This window comes from Calonectris borealis, chromosome 1, assembly GCF_964195595.1.
Source record: "Calonectris borealis chromosome 1, bCalBor7.hap1.2, whole genome shotgun sequence".
NCBI classification, from domain to species: domain Eukaryota; kingdom Metazoa; phylum Chordata; class Aves; order Procellariiformes; family Procellariidae; genus Calonectris; species Calonectris borealis.
In genome coordinates this window covers 103089997-103110664 of record NC_134312.1, presented here as the reverse complement: position 1 = coordinate 103110664, position 20668 = coordinate 103089997, and the positions used below count along the sequence as shown (strand labels likewise).

The 20668-nt window shown below is 46.8% G+C and overlaps 1 protein-coding gene across 1 annotated transcript; it reads left to right on the top strand.

Annotated features, from left to right (window-relative positions):
• Positions 1-309: 309 nt before the first annotated feature.
• On the top strand, positions 310-14180 carry GJA5 (gap junction protein alpha 5). The gene is made up of 2 exons (XM_075172974.1): positions 310-570; positions 11294-14180. Exon 2 carries the CDS (start codon positions 11347-11349, stop codon positions 12454-12456), a length of 1110 nt encoding a protein of 369 aa, XP_075029075.1. The 5' UTR covers positions 310-570; positions 11294-11346; the 3' UTR covers positions 12457-14180.
• The last annotated feature ends 6488 nt before the right edge of the window (positions 14181-20668 follow it).

Below are 20668 nucleotides of genomic sequence, written 5' to 3'. Positions count from 1 at the left end.
TTAAGCTTGAACGAGTCAGAAAAAAGTCCTTGGTTGATGTCTTGCATGGAAAAAGCTTCCCAGGGTCTGGCTGGTGTAACTGTGGGGCAAGCCCGTCTCGTTTCATTTAAGGAAGGCTTAGACCATGGCATGTTATCTGGGGGAGGAGGTGCAAGAAACAGCGGTAGCGGCAACTGGAAGGGACAGCGCGAAGCCGGCAGCGAGTGCATCCTGTCGGCATGGGGAGGGTGGCACAGGGAGAGGCTGAGAATGGAGAGAGAGGAATGAGATCCATGGTCTTTAAAGGAAAAACAACAGGAAACTCGGTTTGAAAATAGAAAGATTAAGCTGGAGGGGGTAGGAGAGACAAGAAAAGTAGGTGAAGAAAGAAGAGGGGGAAAGGCAGAGAGGCAGTGGGGAAGACAGAAAGTGACACAGAAAGGGGGTGGAGAACAAAAGAGGAAGAGAGAGAACACCATATTAAAGGAATAAAACCAAGCAACTGAGAAGAACAAGGAGCCCAACTCAACTACAGAAAGGAAAAGTGCTAAAGCAAGGAAAGGAGACAGAAGACAAGATACTGGAAATCAGGTAAGTAACCATGAGGGGGAAATAACAGAACTGCAGAAGGATCGATGGCAGATCAAGTTGTTACACTCAAGGGGAAAACAGCATGAGGGGAGAGAAGGACTTAGTGAGGCAGGAAAAGAAGGATGGACAAAAATAACTTAAGAAATTTACTTTTTCTTTCAATTTCTCTTCAAAACGTTCCCACTAGTAACAAAATGAGCTTGGGACATTTTAAAAATTAAACTCTCTTCGCCACAGGCAGCTATAGAAACGATGAGGAAGCCTCCCTGCAATGAACATGGGTACCAATAGATTTCAATAGGTACAGGAAAGCAGGATAAGAGCCCCAGGTATCCTCAGACAGTATAATGTACAAATTGCAGTTTCTGTCAGATCCCATTTTAGCATGCTGACAGGCTGCTCAGGGGAGGGTGGTGAAGGGAACTCTTACCTATGAGAGGCTCTCAGGGTATAAACACTTTATCAAGTGTCCGCATGAACCGCCTATATTCCGAAGGGCGCAGGGTGGTTTCAAAATATTGCAGTTTCTTTTCCTTGAGAGTATTGCATCCTGGCTGGTCTGTGACACGGAGCCTGGGAACGTAACTCAAATGTAGAGAAGTGCCTTGCTCGTATCTCCCAGTTACCCGTACTGCGCGCGCCGCGGGTGGAATGCCTTTCTTCTCCATCCCGACACTGCCCAGGGCAGCCTCAGCAAAGAGGCACGCAAACCTAAAGGGACAGACGCCCTCTCCCACTAGCAGCTGCTGCTTCTTTTTATTTGCCTTCCTAATTTTTTCCCCCTTTTTGTACTTGGAATAATTATTCAATTACATTTCCATAATTTAATACTTCTAGCATTGCCACCGCATTTTTCAGAGAATAGCCCAGCTTGAAAACATAGTAACCCTATACATCCACCTGGAAAGAAGCAATCACAATGAGTGTAAAGGTTGCTTGCTAATTGCCACCTCTGATCTGTGGTGACTCCTTTGATTTCCTAAAGGGTCATTTTACTGGCCATTTGTCATGTCTAACGAGCTTTGTGGCACTCTGATTTTAACAGCTCAGGTAAACTGAGGCGGTGCCTCTGTCCCTGAAGTACTGTAAAAAACATCAGAGGATCATGTAAGTAGCATTTCTGGACAAACCTCAGCTAAAAAAGTCACAGGCTGAATGAGCCTTAATCATTGAACTCTTCCTCCATGCTAATAAACCTGTCAAAATACTTTGGTGAAGCAGTATGTGTGAAAGGCTTTCCCTACTGCTGCCTATGTGATCCTCTCTTTAAGGCTAAAGAACTTAATGCATGTAATATATGTGTGCATGTGCACGCGCAGCTAGGAGCGGGTTAAACTGTTATTCAGAAGCCTCACAGTATTCAGTATTTGCACCAGAAGGCAAAAAATTCTGTATTTGCTGGTCTTTTCAAAATCTACTCTGAGAAGAGTGCAGATTTCTAACTAACTTCCCCCTTTCCTTGGGAGCAGAACAGTAGTTTAGGAGAATTCCCGAGACTTCAGGGTTTAAAATACTCATCAGGCTCCGGTCGCTTGGGAACTATGTTAAGTATTCCTGCTACTATGACTATTTGGGGTTGTTGGTTTTTTTCCACTCAACAGTATATATTATCACAATATTTTAGTATTACGGGCTTTCACATGAAAAATTTAAACCTTGCCAGAAAATACAGAACTTCATACCCTAGCCTCTCTTCTCTTTTTGACCTTCAGACAGATTTCACACATTCTGCACGTTTGCCCTTGTTTTCTGACTTATCTCGCAGCATTGAAAATAGACGAGAAGGAATGAGTAATTCAGCACTATACCATGTCATTAGGGAGCACATTTCAGAGACTGCTCCACACCTCGGGTGCTATTGTATAAGGCACGAGGACAGAGGCTTAAAATTAGAAATAGTTCCCAGGAGGCACCAGAGAAACTTCAATCTTTGGGCTAAGAACTCATAAAGGGGGGGAGGGAGGGGGGGATCAATTTTATGGCTATTGATAAGCAACAGGGAGATCTCTATGAACAATACTCTAGCATGCCAGCTCTTTCCTGAAACAAAGAAATATTCATGCCACACAGCAAGTAATGAGCATAGAGATGCATGCTTCTAAGTCTCCCTAGTGTATATCTTCAAAGAGGGGTCAGTGGTTTTTAATGTAAGAACTAAGGGGTTTACACTTACATTTCCGTCTTTCTTCATTATCTTTGTCATTACGGACATGCCTTGAGAATTTCCATACGAAACTCCTCTCCCTTAGAAGCAGAAAAGCTGACAGATGCCTTGGTCAGGGAAGCGAAGCAGTCTGGCGAGGGTGACTGCTGCAGAGCTCCAGGGTCTTCGGCTGCATTCGGATGTCTGGTGAAGAAGGGAGGAAATAGCGGGATGGGAGAAAAACGGTCTCCATTTTAAAATCAGATAAAGCTATTCAAGAGGACTGGAGTTAATTCTTGCTTCTTACTCCAATTTCCTCTGTCATGATGGGGCAAATCTCTTACGCCACGTTTCTTCACAAATGCCCCCTCAGTGGTGTCTCTCGTCTTCTGGATATCTGACTTCTAGATGTGGTCCAGCTGGTGGAAGTGATAAACTCTCCCACTCCAGCATTAACTAGACAGAGCCCGGCTTTGAACATACATTATATAGTGCTAAGTACACTGAAAAAAAACCCCAGATTAGCAACGTCGCCAAACAGCTTCCAAAATTAATGAACATTTTTTATCTTAATCTCTCACTGCCTTAGCTCCTCAGCTGTAAAGTTGATCTAATACCATCTCCTCACCTCTGCGTGGAAATAAGTAAATTAATAATTGTGAAGCAGATACCGTTGTGATGAAAGCCATAGTAAAACCCATGAGGAAACTAATAATTCTGTCTTTAGAACTGGAGTTGAATAATGTACAGTAAATGAGGCACAGGCCACCCACTGAACAATGACGAGAAAACAAAACATTGAATAGCTGCTGTTTTAGAAAGCCCCAGCCAGGCTGGCACAGAACAAGGCAGGCATCCTGTGCAAAGAATGAGGTGACAATGTGAGGATGTGGTTAAAGACTCATAGCTATGAGGCACAGGCACAAAGAGATTGAATTAAGATTACTGAGAACACTAACTCTAGCATTTCCTTACTCCTGGGTTTTGTGAATTTAATATTAGTTGTTTTTAAAGGGGTGGTGGCAGTGGTGGTGCATATATATGTTCATACACTGAGAATATAAAATAATCCACTCATAAGCTATAACCAGACTTCACCCTGAATGGGAAATTAAATACTTGAGGCAAGGATAGACCAACACGGCTGGAGTGTGAAGAGAATCCTACAGATTTTTGGAAAGAAGGAAGAAATGAGATTTGACAAGGTAGTACTAAGTGGGAAGTAGATAGTCACTGCAAATTTCCCCTTTCTAAAGCTGAAAGCATTAGCAATCTGGGTGCTGTAGAGAGTTAAGCGGTCGAAACTGCCAAAAAGCTGAGGCAAGGCTCTGAGGGGGGAGCTTGACTGTAGAAGAGCAATGGGAAAGTGATAGGCAGGGACATGCTGGGGGGAGAGGAGGAAAGAAAGGATGGGAAAGTCTGAATGAGAGCCCTCTCCTTCTCCCACTACCTCTCCAGTCTGTTTTATTTCAACACTATAACAAGCTGCATCTCATGCAGTCTATGAACCAGCCTAAAATCACATGGGCAGGTTTTTTCCTGCTATATTGGGCCCAATGTGATGCCTGCCATCACTGCCACGTCTCCTTATACCAGCCTCCCCCCACTGACTAAGCAGTGCTTAAGATCAGCTTCTCTTAGCAGAGCTCAGGAACAGTTTTACTACAGCAGCCCCCAAATTTCTCAGTGTGCTTCTGTTTTCCAGGGCTCCCTCTGCCTTTTATACAGCAGGCTGTCCCCTCTCCTGTGTACAGCACTGCCCAATTTAGCATCATCTGCAAATTCATATAGGTTAGCTTCTCCCTGCAAAGATAAAGAAACTGGAGAGAGCACCAAGCTCTGTAACCCTGAACTGGATGCTCTTCATCCTGTTAGTTAAGGAGTAAGCCGAGTAATGTCCATTTGCCTCTTTGCAGCATTTACATCAGAGAGAGAATTGATGTTTTTTTCCAGCAAAAAAGCATGTCAGCCTTCATTTAGCTTATCCCAAGTCCAGTTTTGTCACGTTTGTTGGGCTTTCTAAGGACCCACATTTCTTTAAGGCAAAGAGAGAGAATCCTAAAAGAATTAGAGGGTGCTCCCTGCATACTAAGTGTAAGCCTGGATACCACCATCATGTAACTATTTGATGTGGGCTTTTCAAACACAGCGGGACAAATTCATTCCTCAGCTTGACTCATCTGAGTTCAAGGTCTTTTCTGCTCTTGGTCTCCTGCATCTACATCAGGCAGAGCTTGGCCCTAATATTTGGATATATGAAAGCACAATTTGACCCTGGCCGGAGAAGGGGGGAGAAATAGCATGAGGTGTCCTGGATAGACAAATAATAAAAATTCAGCTAACTGGGAGTCTGCAGCTTCCACCATCACTTCAGAAGAAAATATTCTACATAATACTGTCATCTGTGTGTGTAACACATCCCTGATGTACACACTTGGAGGTGTTGAGTGATTTCCCTCTGTCTGTGTCTCTGTATGCGTCAGGGTTGTGTGTGTTCAGGAGGTGAGGGGTCATTCAACTCCCTTATCTTCTCACCCACTCTCTTTTTTGTGAACTCTGAGATTTTCCACATTTGGAGAGGAGGGGAAAAGCACACCTCATCAAGGAATAACAAGCTGTCTGCAACTGCAAGCAGGGCCAGTGGTCTGGATACCAGTATGACCCTTCCAGAAATTGCAGTGAACTCAGGAGGAGCAGAGAGATGAGAAACATCGGATGTCTGTCTTCTAGGACAGGAGCTGTTAACACAGAGCTCTGCCTCTCCCGTGAGATTTGAGCACTGGAGTCAAAGTCACTCTCCCTGATACTGGTTCAGCACAGGACTTTGAACCCAAGGAACTAGAAAGGAACCTATGCAAACACATCAGATTTTTTTTTTAAAGCATAAAGAAGTACAAACCTATTTAGTCCAGATCCGTGCACAGATCAGAGTTATAAATTTGACTAAAGAACTGGCCTATTTCAGGCAGAAACTTATCATAAGCACATGCATGCATATATGAAGCCAGAGGGATGGCGCGTGGACAAAAATGCCTAATAGGTCATTGCTTGTCTATTGTATACACATATGAAGGAGCCGATGTCAGTAAACAGCGAACAAAAAGATACCTGCTGAGGTGGGCTTTAGCATCGATCTATGTTACAAAGCTATGAAAAGCCTCTGGAATTCAAAGCATCGCACCCACACTGGACAGTGCATTTCTAATTTTATTCATCCTTTAATGTTGTAAGCCACGTGCCCCCAAAATGCTTGCTGACCAGGTCCTGGCAACAAAGGAGCACTGTATATGTACGTTGAAAAGGCTGCTTTTTCCTTTTGGGCACTGACCATGGCTGCAGGCTCTGCCAGCAATAACAAGTTGTTCGTCTTTTAGAAAAGCACCAAAAAAAAGAGAACCTCTGGTTCTGCCAGGTGTACCTGCTATAGAAGGGTAGCACGAGAGGGATTTCTTTCAGGTCACCAAGACAGTATTGTCCCAGGGCACAGGAGAGAAGGGCTGCAGTCTGTAGAAGCAGACGTTCTTGTGCTGTAGCAGCAGTGTTGTGTCGCTATCACCAAGTCTAAGAGGCAGTGCTCCATAGAAAAAAGGACACAAGTTTGCAAGTCACAACCCCTGAGCTCTATCCCCAGACTGCCACTAACACAGTGACTTCGAACAAGCAGCTTGCCCAGTGATCACCATCTGCAAGATAAAGATGATAGCATCTGCACTGCATGGGATGCTGTGAGGCTGGGCTACTGCTAACAGGGGGGTGGAGATCCTTAAGTAAAACATACAGCTGTATAGCAAAGCAGCGTTAACTAACCTCCAGCGCAGACAGAAAGTGTCCTTCCTAAGTGTCTACAGGTGTGAGAATCCAGTTTTGCAGTGTGGGGACCACTCAGGTCTGGCTGCAGCCTTGACAACACAGGGGAAAAGATGTCTGCCCTCATACCCCCACAGGAGCTCTCTCTTGTGCCACACGCTCGCCTGGACTCCTATGAGGTGACACAGCTGGAGGAAGGAAGGCCACAAGCAATTCCTAGGCACTGACTATGCCACAGCTGGCCTGGATGCCCCACTGCACAGGGCTCTCGCTTCTCATGTGCCCAGTACCTAAAGGAGACGGCTGCCTCCCCATTTGGAAGCTCAGAGGGGATGGACCTGCTGCGTGGCTTCCACACACAGCCCCGTGTCTAGTGTGTGAGCCTCTTCACAACACCTTAGGCCCCAGCCTTCTGTTTCATTAGGACATCTCATTAACTATCAGATACACACATTTGTATCCAATCGAGCAAATCATACACGCAGATTGGACAAAAATACAATGGCTTTGACTTTGTTACTTTCCCCCTCCCTGGGAACCGTGCTTCCCCCACACAAAGGAGCCTTCCTCGGAGAGCCTCTGCGTGCGCCTGGGACCTGCCAAGGGGAAGAGGTGAGCCCAGCGAGGGAGAGCAGAAACAGTGTCATAATCAGGCTCTCCACTTTATTTTAGAAACATGGCGACCTCCTGTCACCTTCCTTGTGGGAATAGTTAGCGTGAAGTGTCAAGCTCAGCTATTTATATCGCTGCTGATAGTCTCGCCTTGTCTTCTAAAGAGGGGAAACTTTCTTCATAACAATTCCAGGGGAAATAAACTCATATAAAGAAGAGGACTGCACAGGAACAGTCCTCCTGCCTCTTTGGTGTGAATTTCCTAGCTGTTCCCCAAAGCGCCGGCTGGTCCACCCAGAACAAGCGCGCCAGCTGGAGCCAGCGGCAGCGATGCAAAATGCTCGCCTGTTGTTCAAAGCGTGCGGCATCATGAAGAGGATGGGCAAAACTGCTCCAAGAGCGACGGACACTTCCCTTCCCACAGAAAAAGGTAGCGCAAAAAGAGGATGGTGGAGAGCAGCCCGTTGCTGGCGAGCCAGCCTGGTGTACTGGCAGGTGCCATCCCCGCTGGGGTATTTTTATCATGGAATTTGGCAGTCACAAGGCAGCCCGGAGCTAGGCGGACTCCACGCCTGGCCTGCGGTGTGATACTCGTTTTTCCCCAGCTTTAACAGCTTTCCAGGTGATAATTAAGCCAGGGCGGCCACGTCGCTGGGTTTGTGCCAGGCTGCGCTGGTCTTTGTCACATACGCGTTTCCTGGTGCCAAAATCGCATGACTGCGCACAGCTCCTTTGTTGATCCAGCAGAAAGCTGACAGCCAAAAGCATGGCTGGGCAGTGGCACAGCCCACAACCCTGCATGAATATGCATGACTCCGCCGTCAAGACCGTCCGCTATCAGGTGCTGAGACCCTGTGAAGATACCCAGAGGTGTTTTTCGCTGAGTCACGCCAGAGCGAGATGAGATTTGTCCAACTGAGTCCAAACTAGGAATATAAAAGGCCGCAGATGCTCACATGCTGAGAGGTCAAAGCATGCGGGGACAACAGTAGTCTGGGAATGAGGAAAGGGAACTCTGTGGAAAATTCCCAAGAATAGTAAAGCCCTGAGGAGAAAGGCTATGTCAAAGGCAGTCCTGCCTAGCCAGGAAAAGCTGTCAGGAGGCAACAACAATCCTTCTTTGCTTGCTGGCAGCAGAGAGCTAGATGCTCTCTTCTGTTGCTCTAGGAGGCCCTTGGTCTGGCATCGCAAGAGTAGCTCACTAATAACTAAGCCAAAAACACTGCTCCAGGAGGGAAACTCCTTCTCTTGTTTTCCAAAACCTGTTCTCCTGTGAAAACCTACCCCCTTCCAGCAGCCACCTCAGCTCTCTGTGGGGCTGTAGCAGGGTGATCGGGAGGCATTCGGCTCTTTGGGAAGCCCCTCCTCTAAACAGCCTGTGCAGGGGAGCAGCCAGCAGGAAGGGCAGAGGGAACGGCCCTATTATCTAGCCTAAGCCTCATGGCTGCCAGCCTTGGATCATTCTGATTTACTTCCTCTTGGAAAATTTTGTGCATGTGTGATGGTAAATTACTGTTATTCTCTCATCCATTAACATTTTTTATTTCTGGACTCCTCTTGCACTTACGTTTGCTTTACTTTGTGTCCTGTACACGTTGATTTTCACAATTTGCAAGTGTCTAGGTTTAGTAGCCTTCCCTAGGGAAAACAAGCCATAGTAAAACCCCAAACTACCTGCACATAGTAGAACCGATGGAAGCAGATGTTCAGTTTGTGATTGCACGTGCTTATAACAGGAAGGAAAACTCAGCCTTGGCACAGCCAGGGAGAACTGTGTTCATTTTTACCCTAACAAGCAAGGTGAATCAAGAAAAGGCAGCTGTCATCTGACAACAGCAGAAGCAATAGGGGTACCTGCAAACCACATAAACTCACCTGGAAAAATGAGGACGCCCACCATTGTTCATGCTGTCTTGGAAGGAATATTCCACGCGTACAGTTGTGCTACACCATATGGACCTTGGACGCACCTGTACATTGAACTATAGGTAGTTGGTTGCCTTGTCTGCACTCCGGGGAAAAAAAAATAATAAAACCCCTGATTTCAATGCAACTGTCTGTAAATATTTCCCATCACTGATTTATCTGCCTGTATTTAATACCCTGGTGCCCACAGAATGCAGCCATATGCTAATTTCTCCAGAATGCAGTAACTGCACCAAAGCCATTTCAGAAGATGAGACAGACCCGCAGTTTCGCCATTTTTACCAGTGCAGACAAAGAGGAGTCAGAAAGACTAGCTGGTTTTCTGTGTTACTGCTCCTCCAGTTCTGGGCTGGCAGCAGATGAAAGCTTCAGCATACTCTGAACAGGCACCAGGATCTACATCAGCACGATTGCAGCATGCCTGCCAAAGCAGCAAAGAGCCAAAGCTCATCCTTCGCTTCCTGATATGCCCCTTCTCTCTCCTCACACAGCTTCTGACTGGCGAGGGGACAGCAAGCGGTCACCTCCCCATCTCCTTACCTGGGCAATCCTCACCTTTCCGCAGGGCAGCCCTCAGCAGCACGAGGAGTTTAAGGATTCGACTTTTGATCTTTGTCCCATCCATCCTTGCAGATGGACACTGCATATCAACAAGCGATGGCATAAATCATCACGTGCACTGCTACATTAAATTATATCACGTACATAACCAGAGGAGGGGATATTGTTCCCTCAACAAGCGTCTCTCTCTGTTCTCCGGCTTTTGCTCACAGGAAATCTACACAATATTGCTGCAGTAAATTCTCAGCATTTAACAGTGTCTACTCTCCACAGACGTTCTTTGTACAGTAAAAATAATTGGCTCTTAAGGACAAGACAAGGGACAATAAAGAAGGAGAGTTAACACTTTTGGTCCCTACAGCTTCGGGATTTACCTTGTCTAGTGCTTTTAATATTTCATTACAATGATTATTAAGTTCTTCATTTATTTATTAAAAGGATATTTTCAAAAAGAGTGACTGTGGGAGAACATTATCTCCAAGGTAGTACTGCACACTTTATAGCACCTAACCCTTAACTCATGCACAAGGGAGACCTTTGCAGTGCCCTGGGAAGGTAAGCACGGTGAGTATAACTGGATCAAATGATTGCTCAAGCATTCCCACAGAGCCCCACAAAAGATGGATTAAACCCACCGTTCTCTTTTTATCAAGGGGGTTAAGTGACTTGGCCAGAAACAGTCTGCCAGACTCAGAAACAAAATTGAAGCAGGCTCTCCTACATCCTCACGTTGCAATCTTACTACCAGCCCACCAAACCTTTCCTCTCATCAGACCACCTATGAAACAGCAGTTCCCAGGAGCTGCTGGTCCTTGGGAGGCATTTCAAAGGAGGCTTTTGCCTTTGGCTCTGTCATTTGAACTGTGAATTTTGTCTCAGATCTTAAGAAAAAGAGGAGGGAGCAAGATCCACCATTTAAATTCTGCAGCCCTCTCAGAGAGGCATGACAGCAGATTAGGTTTACAGGACTGGCACAGCTCACCAAAGTCTTTACACTCCCCAAAATATTTGCAGCTTGTAATTGAAACACTTGCAACTGGCGACACTGCAAAATCAAAGCAAAACCTATGGCCAAGGGGCAGGTGGGCAACAGGAAGGTTTTCTCTGCATTCCTTTCAGTGGTGGCATCGAGCTCAGAAGCAAAGCCCAGAGCTGCGAGCACTTCACGTTCCAGGTGTTGGTGCAGGTATTACACAAAGGCGACATATGAAAGTGCCAAGGCATTGCTCAGACCAAGCTGTAGACTCCAGTCTTATCTCCCAGGGGATCAGCCCATTAAGGATTCCCCCGAGTGCAGTTTGCAGACAGATGAATACTGCTTTAACTACACAGTCCACAGAGAATGCAATATGCAGACCGCAGTGAAAGGATTTTCTGAACCAAGAAAAAATCTGGTTCACCCTCAGAGTTTTGGCAGCCTGTTTTACAGGGCTGGATTATGCAGTTGGATTATGCAAAAAAGATCACTTTTTGTTTTAGTAGCTCAACCAAAAAAAAAAAACCCAACACATTGCTTTTGGTGGATGTGAAACCACCAGCAAACCAGACCTCATTCATTTCAGGTCAAATTAAAACATTTCCTTTGACACAAAACAAATCATTTCACTCCATGCATTCCCAGTTGGACATTTCCTAACCCTCCTTAGAACCACTCTCTTCTATTTTCTCCCACAGAGGCTGCGTCCAGTTCTCCCTTCAAGACTTCTCACCCCTCCTGGTGAGCAGAAATGGGAGACTGGAGTTTCCTGGGAGAGTTCCTCGAGGAGGTCCACAAACACTCCACAGTGGTGGGGAAAGTCTGGTTGACCGTGCTCTTCATCTTCCGGATGCTGGTGCTGGGTACAGCAGCTGAGTCCTCCTGGGGGGACGAGCAGTCTGACTTCATGTGCGACACCCAGCAGCCTGGCTGCGAGAACGTCTGCTACGACAAGGCTTTCCCCATCTCCCACGTCCGGTTTTGGGTCCTCCAGATCATCTTTGTCTCCACCCCATCTCTGGTGTATATGGGCCATGCGATGCATACAGTGCGCATGGAGGAGAAGAGGAAGATGAAGGAGGCAGAAATAGAGGCCCAGGAGATGAAAAACAACGGTGACACATACTACCAGCAGAAGTGCCCCGTGGCCGAGAAGGCCGAGCTGTCTTGCTGGGATGAATCGGGAGGCAAAATCATACTCAGGGGCAGTCTGCTGAACACCTATGTCTACAGCATTTTGATTCGCACTGCCATGGAAGTGGCCTTCATTGTGGGACAGTATGTCTTGTACGGGATCTTCCTGGAGACCCTGTATATCTGCCAGCGGGCACCTTGCCCCCACCCTGTCAACTGCTACGTTTCCCGTCCCACAGAGAAGAATGTGTTCATCGTCTTCATGCTGGCTGTGGCAGTGCTTTCTCTATTCCTCAGTCTGGCCGAGTTGTACCACTTGGGCTGGAAGAAAGCCAAAGAGAGGTGCTCCCGGTCTTACAAACCCAGCCCCAGCACGGCCCCCGGCAGACTGGAATCCGCCCCGCAAGTAGAAAGGGCCCAGATGTACACTCCCCCACCAGATTTTAACCAGTGCCTGTCAAGTCCCAATGGGAAGTTCATCAGCCCCTTCAGCAACAAGATGGCCTCCCAGCAGAACACTGCCAACTTCGCCACCGAGAGGGTCCATGGCCAGGAGGATGGTGCTGGTGAAGGGCCCTTCATTAAGTCCAGCTATGTGGAGAGTCCGGAGGTGGCCAACGAATGTGCCGCACCCGCCTTCCCCGAGAACTACTTCAATGAGAAACGCCGATTCAGCAAGACCAGCCGTGCCAGCAGCAAGGCGAGGTCGGATGATCTGTCTGTGTGACCTGTCTCCAGGAGGGATGAGGAGAAGGAGCAGTCTCGGCGTTTAGTAAAACTTCTGCAAAGTGGCCTCGAGACTCTTGCCACTAACCTTTCTCTGTTTTAACACCTTTCCTTTTCAGTGAACATCATTGTTATATTGCAGACAGCACCTCTCACAGCTTAAGGCAGGGGCAGCCACTGGGACACACGCACTGAAGAGAGGCACCAATCTCGAGATGTGAAGCTCTCGGCCATATTTTCATCAGGGACCCACAGGGATTGGAGACTCGCCATCCTTAGCCTGGTAGAGCACAGGCCAGCAGACTCCTGAGGCTGCCCAGCAGGTATCCACTGCGACACTGTATTCAACAGACTGACTGGACCTCAACCCCCTTACATCTTCTTTGGTGTCTATTCAACATTTGCTACATCAGCTTGGCAATTACAGTGAGCTGAAGCTTCTCTCACCTGCAGGGAGCAGAAACACACCCGTAGGCTTTCTGAAAGAAAGACTGCTTTGTTCTCACTCTTTCTAACCCTCCCTTTCCCTACCTGAGCCCAGATATTTTATACCAGTTTACCTATACAATAAATCCTACTTGAATTTTTTGACACTGTGTATATAACTCTTCCCCATAGATAAGGACATCTGTGGTCCCCCATGCACAGCTGCCTCATGTCTAGAGTTGGAATCCTTCCCTCATTCCTAAGTCAGCGCAGCAGACTGTCCCTGGGGCCCAGGGATATCCCTTAGATGACCAGTTGATGAAGACTAGGGAATTTTCCCAAGATACTTATCAATTCTAAGCAAGACATCCATTAACAGAAATAGAGACTCTCCTGTGAGAGCAAAAAAGGAGGAGGAATTACCATGTGGAATCAAAGTGATTTTTCCTCCTTTTAAACTCATCTTTCAAGCCACATGAATGCTGCTGAAAGGGTGCTGCCAGCTGCCAACTTGAGAGAAAAAATATCCTCTGTTTATCTGTAGAAGAGGTACGGCCTGTGTCTTCTCTCGCTAACCTACCAAAACACTTCAAGCATCTTTTGCAAGGAGCAAGAGTCCTCTCCAGGTCCTGCACATCATTCAGCTCTTGGCTGCTCTCTCAAGCTTGCCAGCCAGTGCAAGCCAAGAAATTTGTCCTCAAGCAAGTCCCTGTTCTGCCATCAGGTCATCTTCAATCTCCACTCCATCCCTAGCGCATATGGCATAAGACACCACCCATGGACCAGCTCTTTCCACCACTGCAGCCTCTCAGAGCAGCCATTGGGGCCCAACACTGCACAGTGAGTCTGGTGGTGAGCTCTGTAGGCAGCTCCCGCTGCAGATACATTTTCTCACTGCAGAGCTGACATCCCTCTTTTAAAGAGAATTGCTAAACAGAGCTAAGTTGCTCCCTGTTGTTTACCCTGCGCTGCCCTTTCAGACACGGGCCACAGCTTCCCAACGTTGCGCTGCGTCAGCGAATGGCCTGGGACCAGCTTGTGAGGGGTCTGAGCCATTCCCTCTCTTAGGGGCTGCTGAAAGGGATTGTGAATCCTCGCTCCCGAAACATAGTTAGCTTTGGTACAGTTCCCTATACATATACATACATACTCATACACAGAGGGGGTGAAACCATTTTTTTTGTTCGTAAGATGTTTTATCGACGTGTATTTTTTAATCCTGAAAAGACCTGTGTGCTCTCCTTAACATGAGATTTTAGTCAATCATGCCTAGGTTTCTCCTAATAAAGTTCTAACTCCATCTCTCCTTGTTGATGTTTCTCCTCTCACGTGGCTGAGAATGAGCTGCTAGCATCGATCGGGCTGTCCGCCAGCCTCTGCTGCTCAGGGATCACAAAAATTCCCATCGCCCAGAGTGGCAGGGATGAGGGGAGGGCTTGGCCAGGGGGATAAATAATAAACATTGGGAAATGATTGATTGACTGGCTAACAGAAATCCCCTCCAGCTCCCCGCCTGCCTCTGCATTACCAAGGAAGAGCTGGCCAGAGAGCAGAGCTTCCATCCTCTTGCAGTGGAAACGCTCCCTCCTTGCATCCCCTAGCACACCTCTGCACCCAGAGAGGCCACCTGCGACATGAGGCCAACTCAGCAGGAAAAGGGTGCCAAAACTTGTCCCCTGAGCATCTGATTGCTTGTCCATGCAGTAACAGAGCCCTGAAAGGCTTTTTAAGAGGCAAGGTCTTGAGAGACATTGACAATCCACTGCCAACCATCTCTGCAAAGAGTTCCTGTGGGTACTCTTAAGATGTAGTTGTCCAGCCCAAAGAATAACCTTTCTTCCCCCAGCTGATGCCTCTCCTCTGAACTTCATCCCTTGCTCCCACTTTCCGACTTTCACAAGCTCCCTCCTTCTGACCTTGGATCCCCCCTGTCCACCCAAAGGAACTGCCTTTCCTTCTTCTCTGCACACAATCTCCTATCCTGTGGGACTCTGCAGGCTGGGAAGCTGGAGACCTGTAAAGTACTGGGTCCCAGCAAGGAGCCTGAGAGGGGGCATAAAGAATGAAACCTGAATTTGATGAGGACACAGAGGCAAGATCTTTAACTGTGTTAGAAACTGCAGGGACCATTTAAGAACAAAGAAGCCTTGGTTTAGGGGTTTTCAGCCCAGAAAGGAGGATGCCACCTGAGCACGCACAGCCACACAATGCGGCAAGGAGGCAGGATTAGTCCTAGCAGGCCTGGGGTTTTTAACTGGCATGTGCACAGCCCTGAGTACGCCCGTCCCTTAGGGTGCCACCTTGCTGGGAGAGATACGCAATGAATAGGTCAGGAGCTTATTAAAGCATATTCACAGCAGATCACTCCCCTTGGAAAACTTGGCTATTGAGCGATATTTCTGCTTCATAGGGCCACTCAAGCACTAACCCAGGCCTTGTTTAGTAAACTGTTCTTGGTTTATAATAAGCAATAGCCCAAACTTTAAAAACCTCTGTGCTACAGGCACTCAGAAGGGTAGCATCCCTGCTGGAGAGCAAGGCATAGCCGAAAAATGAGGGTAAGGATCTCCCCTACACCATTTCAGACCTCTACGATCCAAGCATGTTCACAGGTGGGGTTTTGGTGATCTTTGAGACCACAGGAGCACAACCATCCCAGCCCTCTGTCTCCCAGCCTGGAGAATACACGCATCAAAGCGGATAATCTCCCTCTGCCACTCATTTCTTAATGCCTCCCCGGTTCTGTCTAGGTATAACAAGTGGGGGATATTTGATGGATGGATGTTTGCACTGGCTGACAGATCATAAACTTGCAATTCTTGGAATCCACTGCCAAGGCCGGCCAGGCTATCACACCATGAGAGGAGCACATTTACTTCAGCCAGCAAGCAGAGAGGCTGGCCTGTCATTTCAGGCAGATTTTGTGTTTATTGCTTTGTACCAGAGGGGTGGATGGACAATCTTATAGTTGTGACCTAAATCAACATTATATATTAAATTCAGCCCTTGGAAAGGCACGCAATCTTTAAATGGCAGCATTACAAAGACAATGCTCCGAGGGAGGAAAAAGGAAACGTGAGAGCTTTTCATTCCGCACTTACCCCTCTTTTCTCCAGAGTCTTACCTGCTGGGGTCTGCTCAGCCTCTCAAAACTGTGAACTCTCCAGCGAGAGCTGGAACAGACAATTAACAGAAATACCGTCCCCAGTCATCTCCTTGGTCAGCACACCTCAAACCACTTCAGCATCGCCTCATCTAACTGGTGTCTGAAGGAGCCAGAAGTCAATTCTGATCTACAGCCCTTGTGCTGATCAGCTGCCGAGCCTAAGATAGGAGAACTTGGTGTGTTTCACCAAGCTCTTAAAACAGAAATACTTAATTCTATAAAAGGAAAAGCTATATATAAAAATACATAGAATGCCAAAACTAACAAAGTAATAAACTGAGACAAGGCCATGCCTGTAGCCTCTCTCCTCTCTCCACACAGCACAGCAGGACAGTTGAGCAGGCCCAGGGACAAATGAGGGAGAAATCGAGAGAAATACTTAAAAGTAATGGCTGATCTAGAGCACATGGGTGGAACAAGTTGTTTCCTCTTTAAGAATATGTGAGAAAGGTAATACTTAAGCAAAGTCAAAGCTGATAACATTCAAGACTTAAAAGGGAACAGGTAAAAAGATGCCAGACTACACAATCTCCCCTCAAACACTTTTCCACAAAATATCACTGAGGCCGAGGAATTAGGAAGATCCAAAAACCAACCAATCAAAGCACCGTGTGTTCACAGGAACGAGAACCTGCTTGACTGGGCTGCAAAAGGCAGAAGTGTGAAGAATGCAGAAGTTCACAATTCAAAGAGTCAGCGTAGCGTCGCAGAGAGCCCGCCTCGCAGCGATGGCAAGCACTCCGGACCACCGGCGTCAGCAGGAGCCGTGGAGCAGCAGCTCTCCTGCCAACGCTGCTGCTGCCTAGGGGAGCCTAAGGCAGGCACGAGGGGAATTGCCGTCCCCTGGGGAGCCTCCTCTCCCGCTGCTGCTCCCTTGGGAGGCTCTCAGCAACAGTGCAGTCTGGCCAAAAGGATGCCCAGGGTCTTTATAAGCCTGGTCTCAGCAGGAGAATCAAGGTACAGACAGCACACGATCTCTCTCTAATTCTGGGCCCAAGAGCAGCTGGCACCCAATTTTCTACTCATCCAAGCCAGGAAGAATGACTTTAAGAACTGGCACGAAGCTGAGAGGCAGCTGAAGGGATATAGTGTCACTGTTTCAATCATATCCCGCTACTGGTTTTCTCTGCTCAGTAAAGCTCCCAGGGAAGTCTGATGCTTTTCTTCCAATCTGGTGAACTATCACCAGGTGCACAAAAATCAGAAATTTCCCAGTGGCAAAAACTGATGACAGAAAAGGGTAGCAGTGTCTGTACAAACGGCATTAAAATAAATAAATAATGCAACCAAACAACAAAACCAGGCAGCCCTGTTCAGGGCTATAATATTAACCTGGAAATCATTAAAGAGAAGAAAAAAAAAAAAGAGGAGGGAACCAATACCTGGGCGACGTGGGCTGGGGAGCTCCGTACTGAGTTCACATCACATCCAGCTCTCAGAGCTGAAAGAGCTGGTCAGGCTATGAGGAGCTTCCAGCTGCGATTAAGACTGGTTTGCAGTAAGAAACACCAGGATAGGGACCAGACAACTTTCACCTTTAGCAGTCAGGTGAGAACTCAGCCTCTTCCCTCTTTCTCCAATAAGACCTCCAACTGCCCCAAGGAATTTTGGCACCTCCTCCCAGCAGGGATTACAGGAAGGATCCTGTACAGGGCTGATGCCAGTTTTTGCACCCATTTGTGAATAAAGCGCAACATTTTGGTGATTAGGTTACCAGCTGCAGCAGAGGTGCGGATGGACTTAGAATGAGGATAGAGAATGGCAGCTTCTTAAGATACACTTTTTAGGGGGAAAAACTGTGGCTGAAGTGCAAAATTAACAGCTTTGCTTTTGCCTTAAGTGTTCATTGTTTACATGGCCCAGATGATTAAAGATCTTTCTGGGGACCACAGAAATTGTAATATTCTCTCTCTAGATATATATTTTTTAATATATATATATATATATAAAAAAACCCACTGTCATGAAAATTTGATGACAGAAAAAGAAAGAGAATCAAATGAGCTTATAACACTCACTCTAGCCAAATAATGCAGAAATGCTTCATTTTTCCTCCAGTGAACATTGGTTTACATTTTTTAAAATGAATTTGCTGAGACCACATTCACATACCACCACTGGTTTCCCACAGACATTTGAGCAATTGAGTTTGACGGGCAACAGAGTTCTCAGAAAGCGAATGTCAGTCATGGAAAATAAATTTTAAATTCATATGGGCCAATATCCACCCCAGAGGCAGCTGTGTGTTCCTCCAGCCATCGGGAAGCACAAACAATATTGTGTAACCAATCCTGCCAATCACAAACCAAACAACGCACCTCCACCGGAGAGTACGTGCAATAAATACACACCAAAATATGTTTTAAAGACAGTTATGCATTAGGTCAGTAATATAAAACATCTGAGAGAACTGTGATGTACTGGCATTCTGCTAGTGGAAATGGTGGTTTCTTCAAACACATTTTTAGCTCTCTTCCACTGGCCCCTAGGCATTGCCCGAGACACGGCTGGGAATCCTCGACGCCCACACAGGAACCCCACAGCTGGATGTATGTGGATAAGGGGCGCAGAAGACCCCACTTTCCTGGCTGCTCACAAAGTTCCCATGGGAAGGTTCGAGTCCTTCAGCAGCTTCTCCACGTGAACGGTTTTCACCATTTTGTGCTCCCGCACAGAGGGTTTTGTTACCCCCTCACAAGCCCCTACACTTCCCAAGCACAAAAGTAGCAAAAAGCACCATGAAAGCACTACGGTGCCGGCACAAAACACGCTCCCCCGTCCTCTAACGCAGTTTGCCACACAGGACTTCGTAGCCTCCTACCTACTAACACAAAAACACCAGTCTCTGGATGAATAAAAGCAATCGTACCACGTTTGCTAGCAAAAAGTATTCCCCCAGAGCAAGCCAGGAAGCAAAACTCAGAAAAGCTGCAATATTTACGTATTCCTTTAAAATTATTTCTGGACCGAGGCCTGTAGGACTGCTACATTAAGCCACTTTCCTCCCTCAAGGTGGCTACATCTCATTAGCGGATTAGGCACTTTTTTTCTTTTTTTCTTTTCTGTATTACAGATGCTGTTTGTCTGGCCCGTGACAAGCTCCTGGGAGGCAGCGGCCCTGCTGCAGCGTTTGCAGGAGCAGGGCCAAGCCCCCTGCAGACCACTGTTATTTTTTGAGAGGACATCTCCATCTCTCAGGGCTGGACCGCAGTGGGAAAGTGTTCAGGAATTACTCCAAGCCAGGTGTTCTGACTCACTATCTGTATGCAGGAGCTCCTTTTTATCATAAGGTTAATTTAGACGGGAAGGGTCAGGACAGATGGGACCAAACTAGAGATCAAAATGAACTGTTAGGGACCCACAAGAGAGTTAAATTTTCATGTTGGACATGAACCTAACCCTAAAAAGGCATGTTGGTGATGGTCAGCTACATGACAATACAAAGAAAGCAAAAGACACATCAAGCGATTTTTCTAGAAACTGGATATGGGCTGCTAGGACATGACATTTTTAACAGCAGCCCCAGCAAAACCCGACACGCTCATATTCAGCTACACATAGGGTTTCACTAGAAATCATGTTAGCCACCAGCTCCTACCCTTAAAAGGAATCAGATTAGCAGGGAGAGGCAAGCCTGAGGTCAGAAACTTGCTGCTATTTGTTTGGGTTTGTTTTTTAAGTAAATGCCATGCCAGCTCTTCAGCCTGGGAACAAAGTTTGAGGTTGAAAAGTGCTCTTAACAGAACCAGTTTGATGGGTGCCAGGCTACGGGCAAGATGTTTCAGAAACAAGTGTCTAAAATTAGCCATTGCTAAATCACATAGTCCAATGAAGCCATGCTCAGCTCCCACCTTGCTTTTCTTCCACTTCAGCCCAGATTCAAGACAGCACTTAGGTACACATGTATAGCAGAAATTACCATCACCTTCACTGCATAACATGAACTGTCAACCCAAAAGCATATGTGGTAGCTGGTATTTCACTGAAAAATGGGGGGTTTTTAAATTCATTTTCCCCTTACAGATCATGAGAACTCTTTTCTCACCTTTTTTCCCTCTGAAATTAGGCTTTGGATTATTTTTCCCCTCTGTGGTCTTGTATTTTCTTAGGATACAGTTACACTTTCCTCTCCGTATTTCTAGTTTCTCCAGATTCCTTTCATCTCTGGCATTTCCAGAGAAATGCCAAATTTGAGGACTTTCTGAAAAGTTCGTTAAAGTACCCCGTCCTAAATCAACCCTAAAGACATTCATAAAATGAAAGAGAACTCAGAATAATCCTCACTGATTCCTGATAGATCTCTCTGACCACACAAGCACGTCACAGCTCCCAGCACAGTGAGGTACCTGAGAGCTTGAGGAGATCCTCAGAAGCACACACGCTGAGATACCTTAGCCTTTTTCCTCTCCCAGTGCACACCTGGGGATAAGGTGAACAGCCCGCTTCCCATGGTGCAAATAGGCTATAGCTTTCCAAAGCGCTCCTCCCCACAACTCAAGTCAGGGCTGCCACTGCCTCGTGTGTGTTTCTAAGCAAGCAGCAAGGCTGCAGTGCACACACATACGTGCATCACATCACAGCATCACACATCCATACCGTCTCAGACCCAGAAACACAAATA

Bases quoted from the DNA above. Each gene is read 5' to 3' on its own strand.
- GJA5 (XM_075172974.1), top strand. From the start codon at position 11,347: ATGGGAGACTGGAGTTTCCTGGGAGAGTTCCTCGAGGAGGTCCACAAA.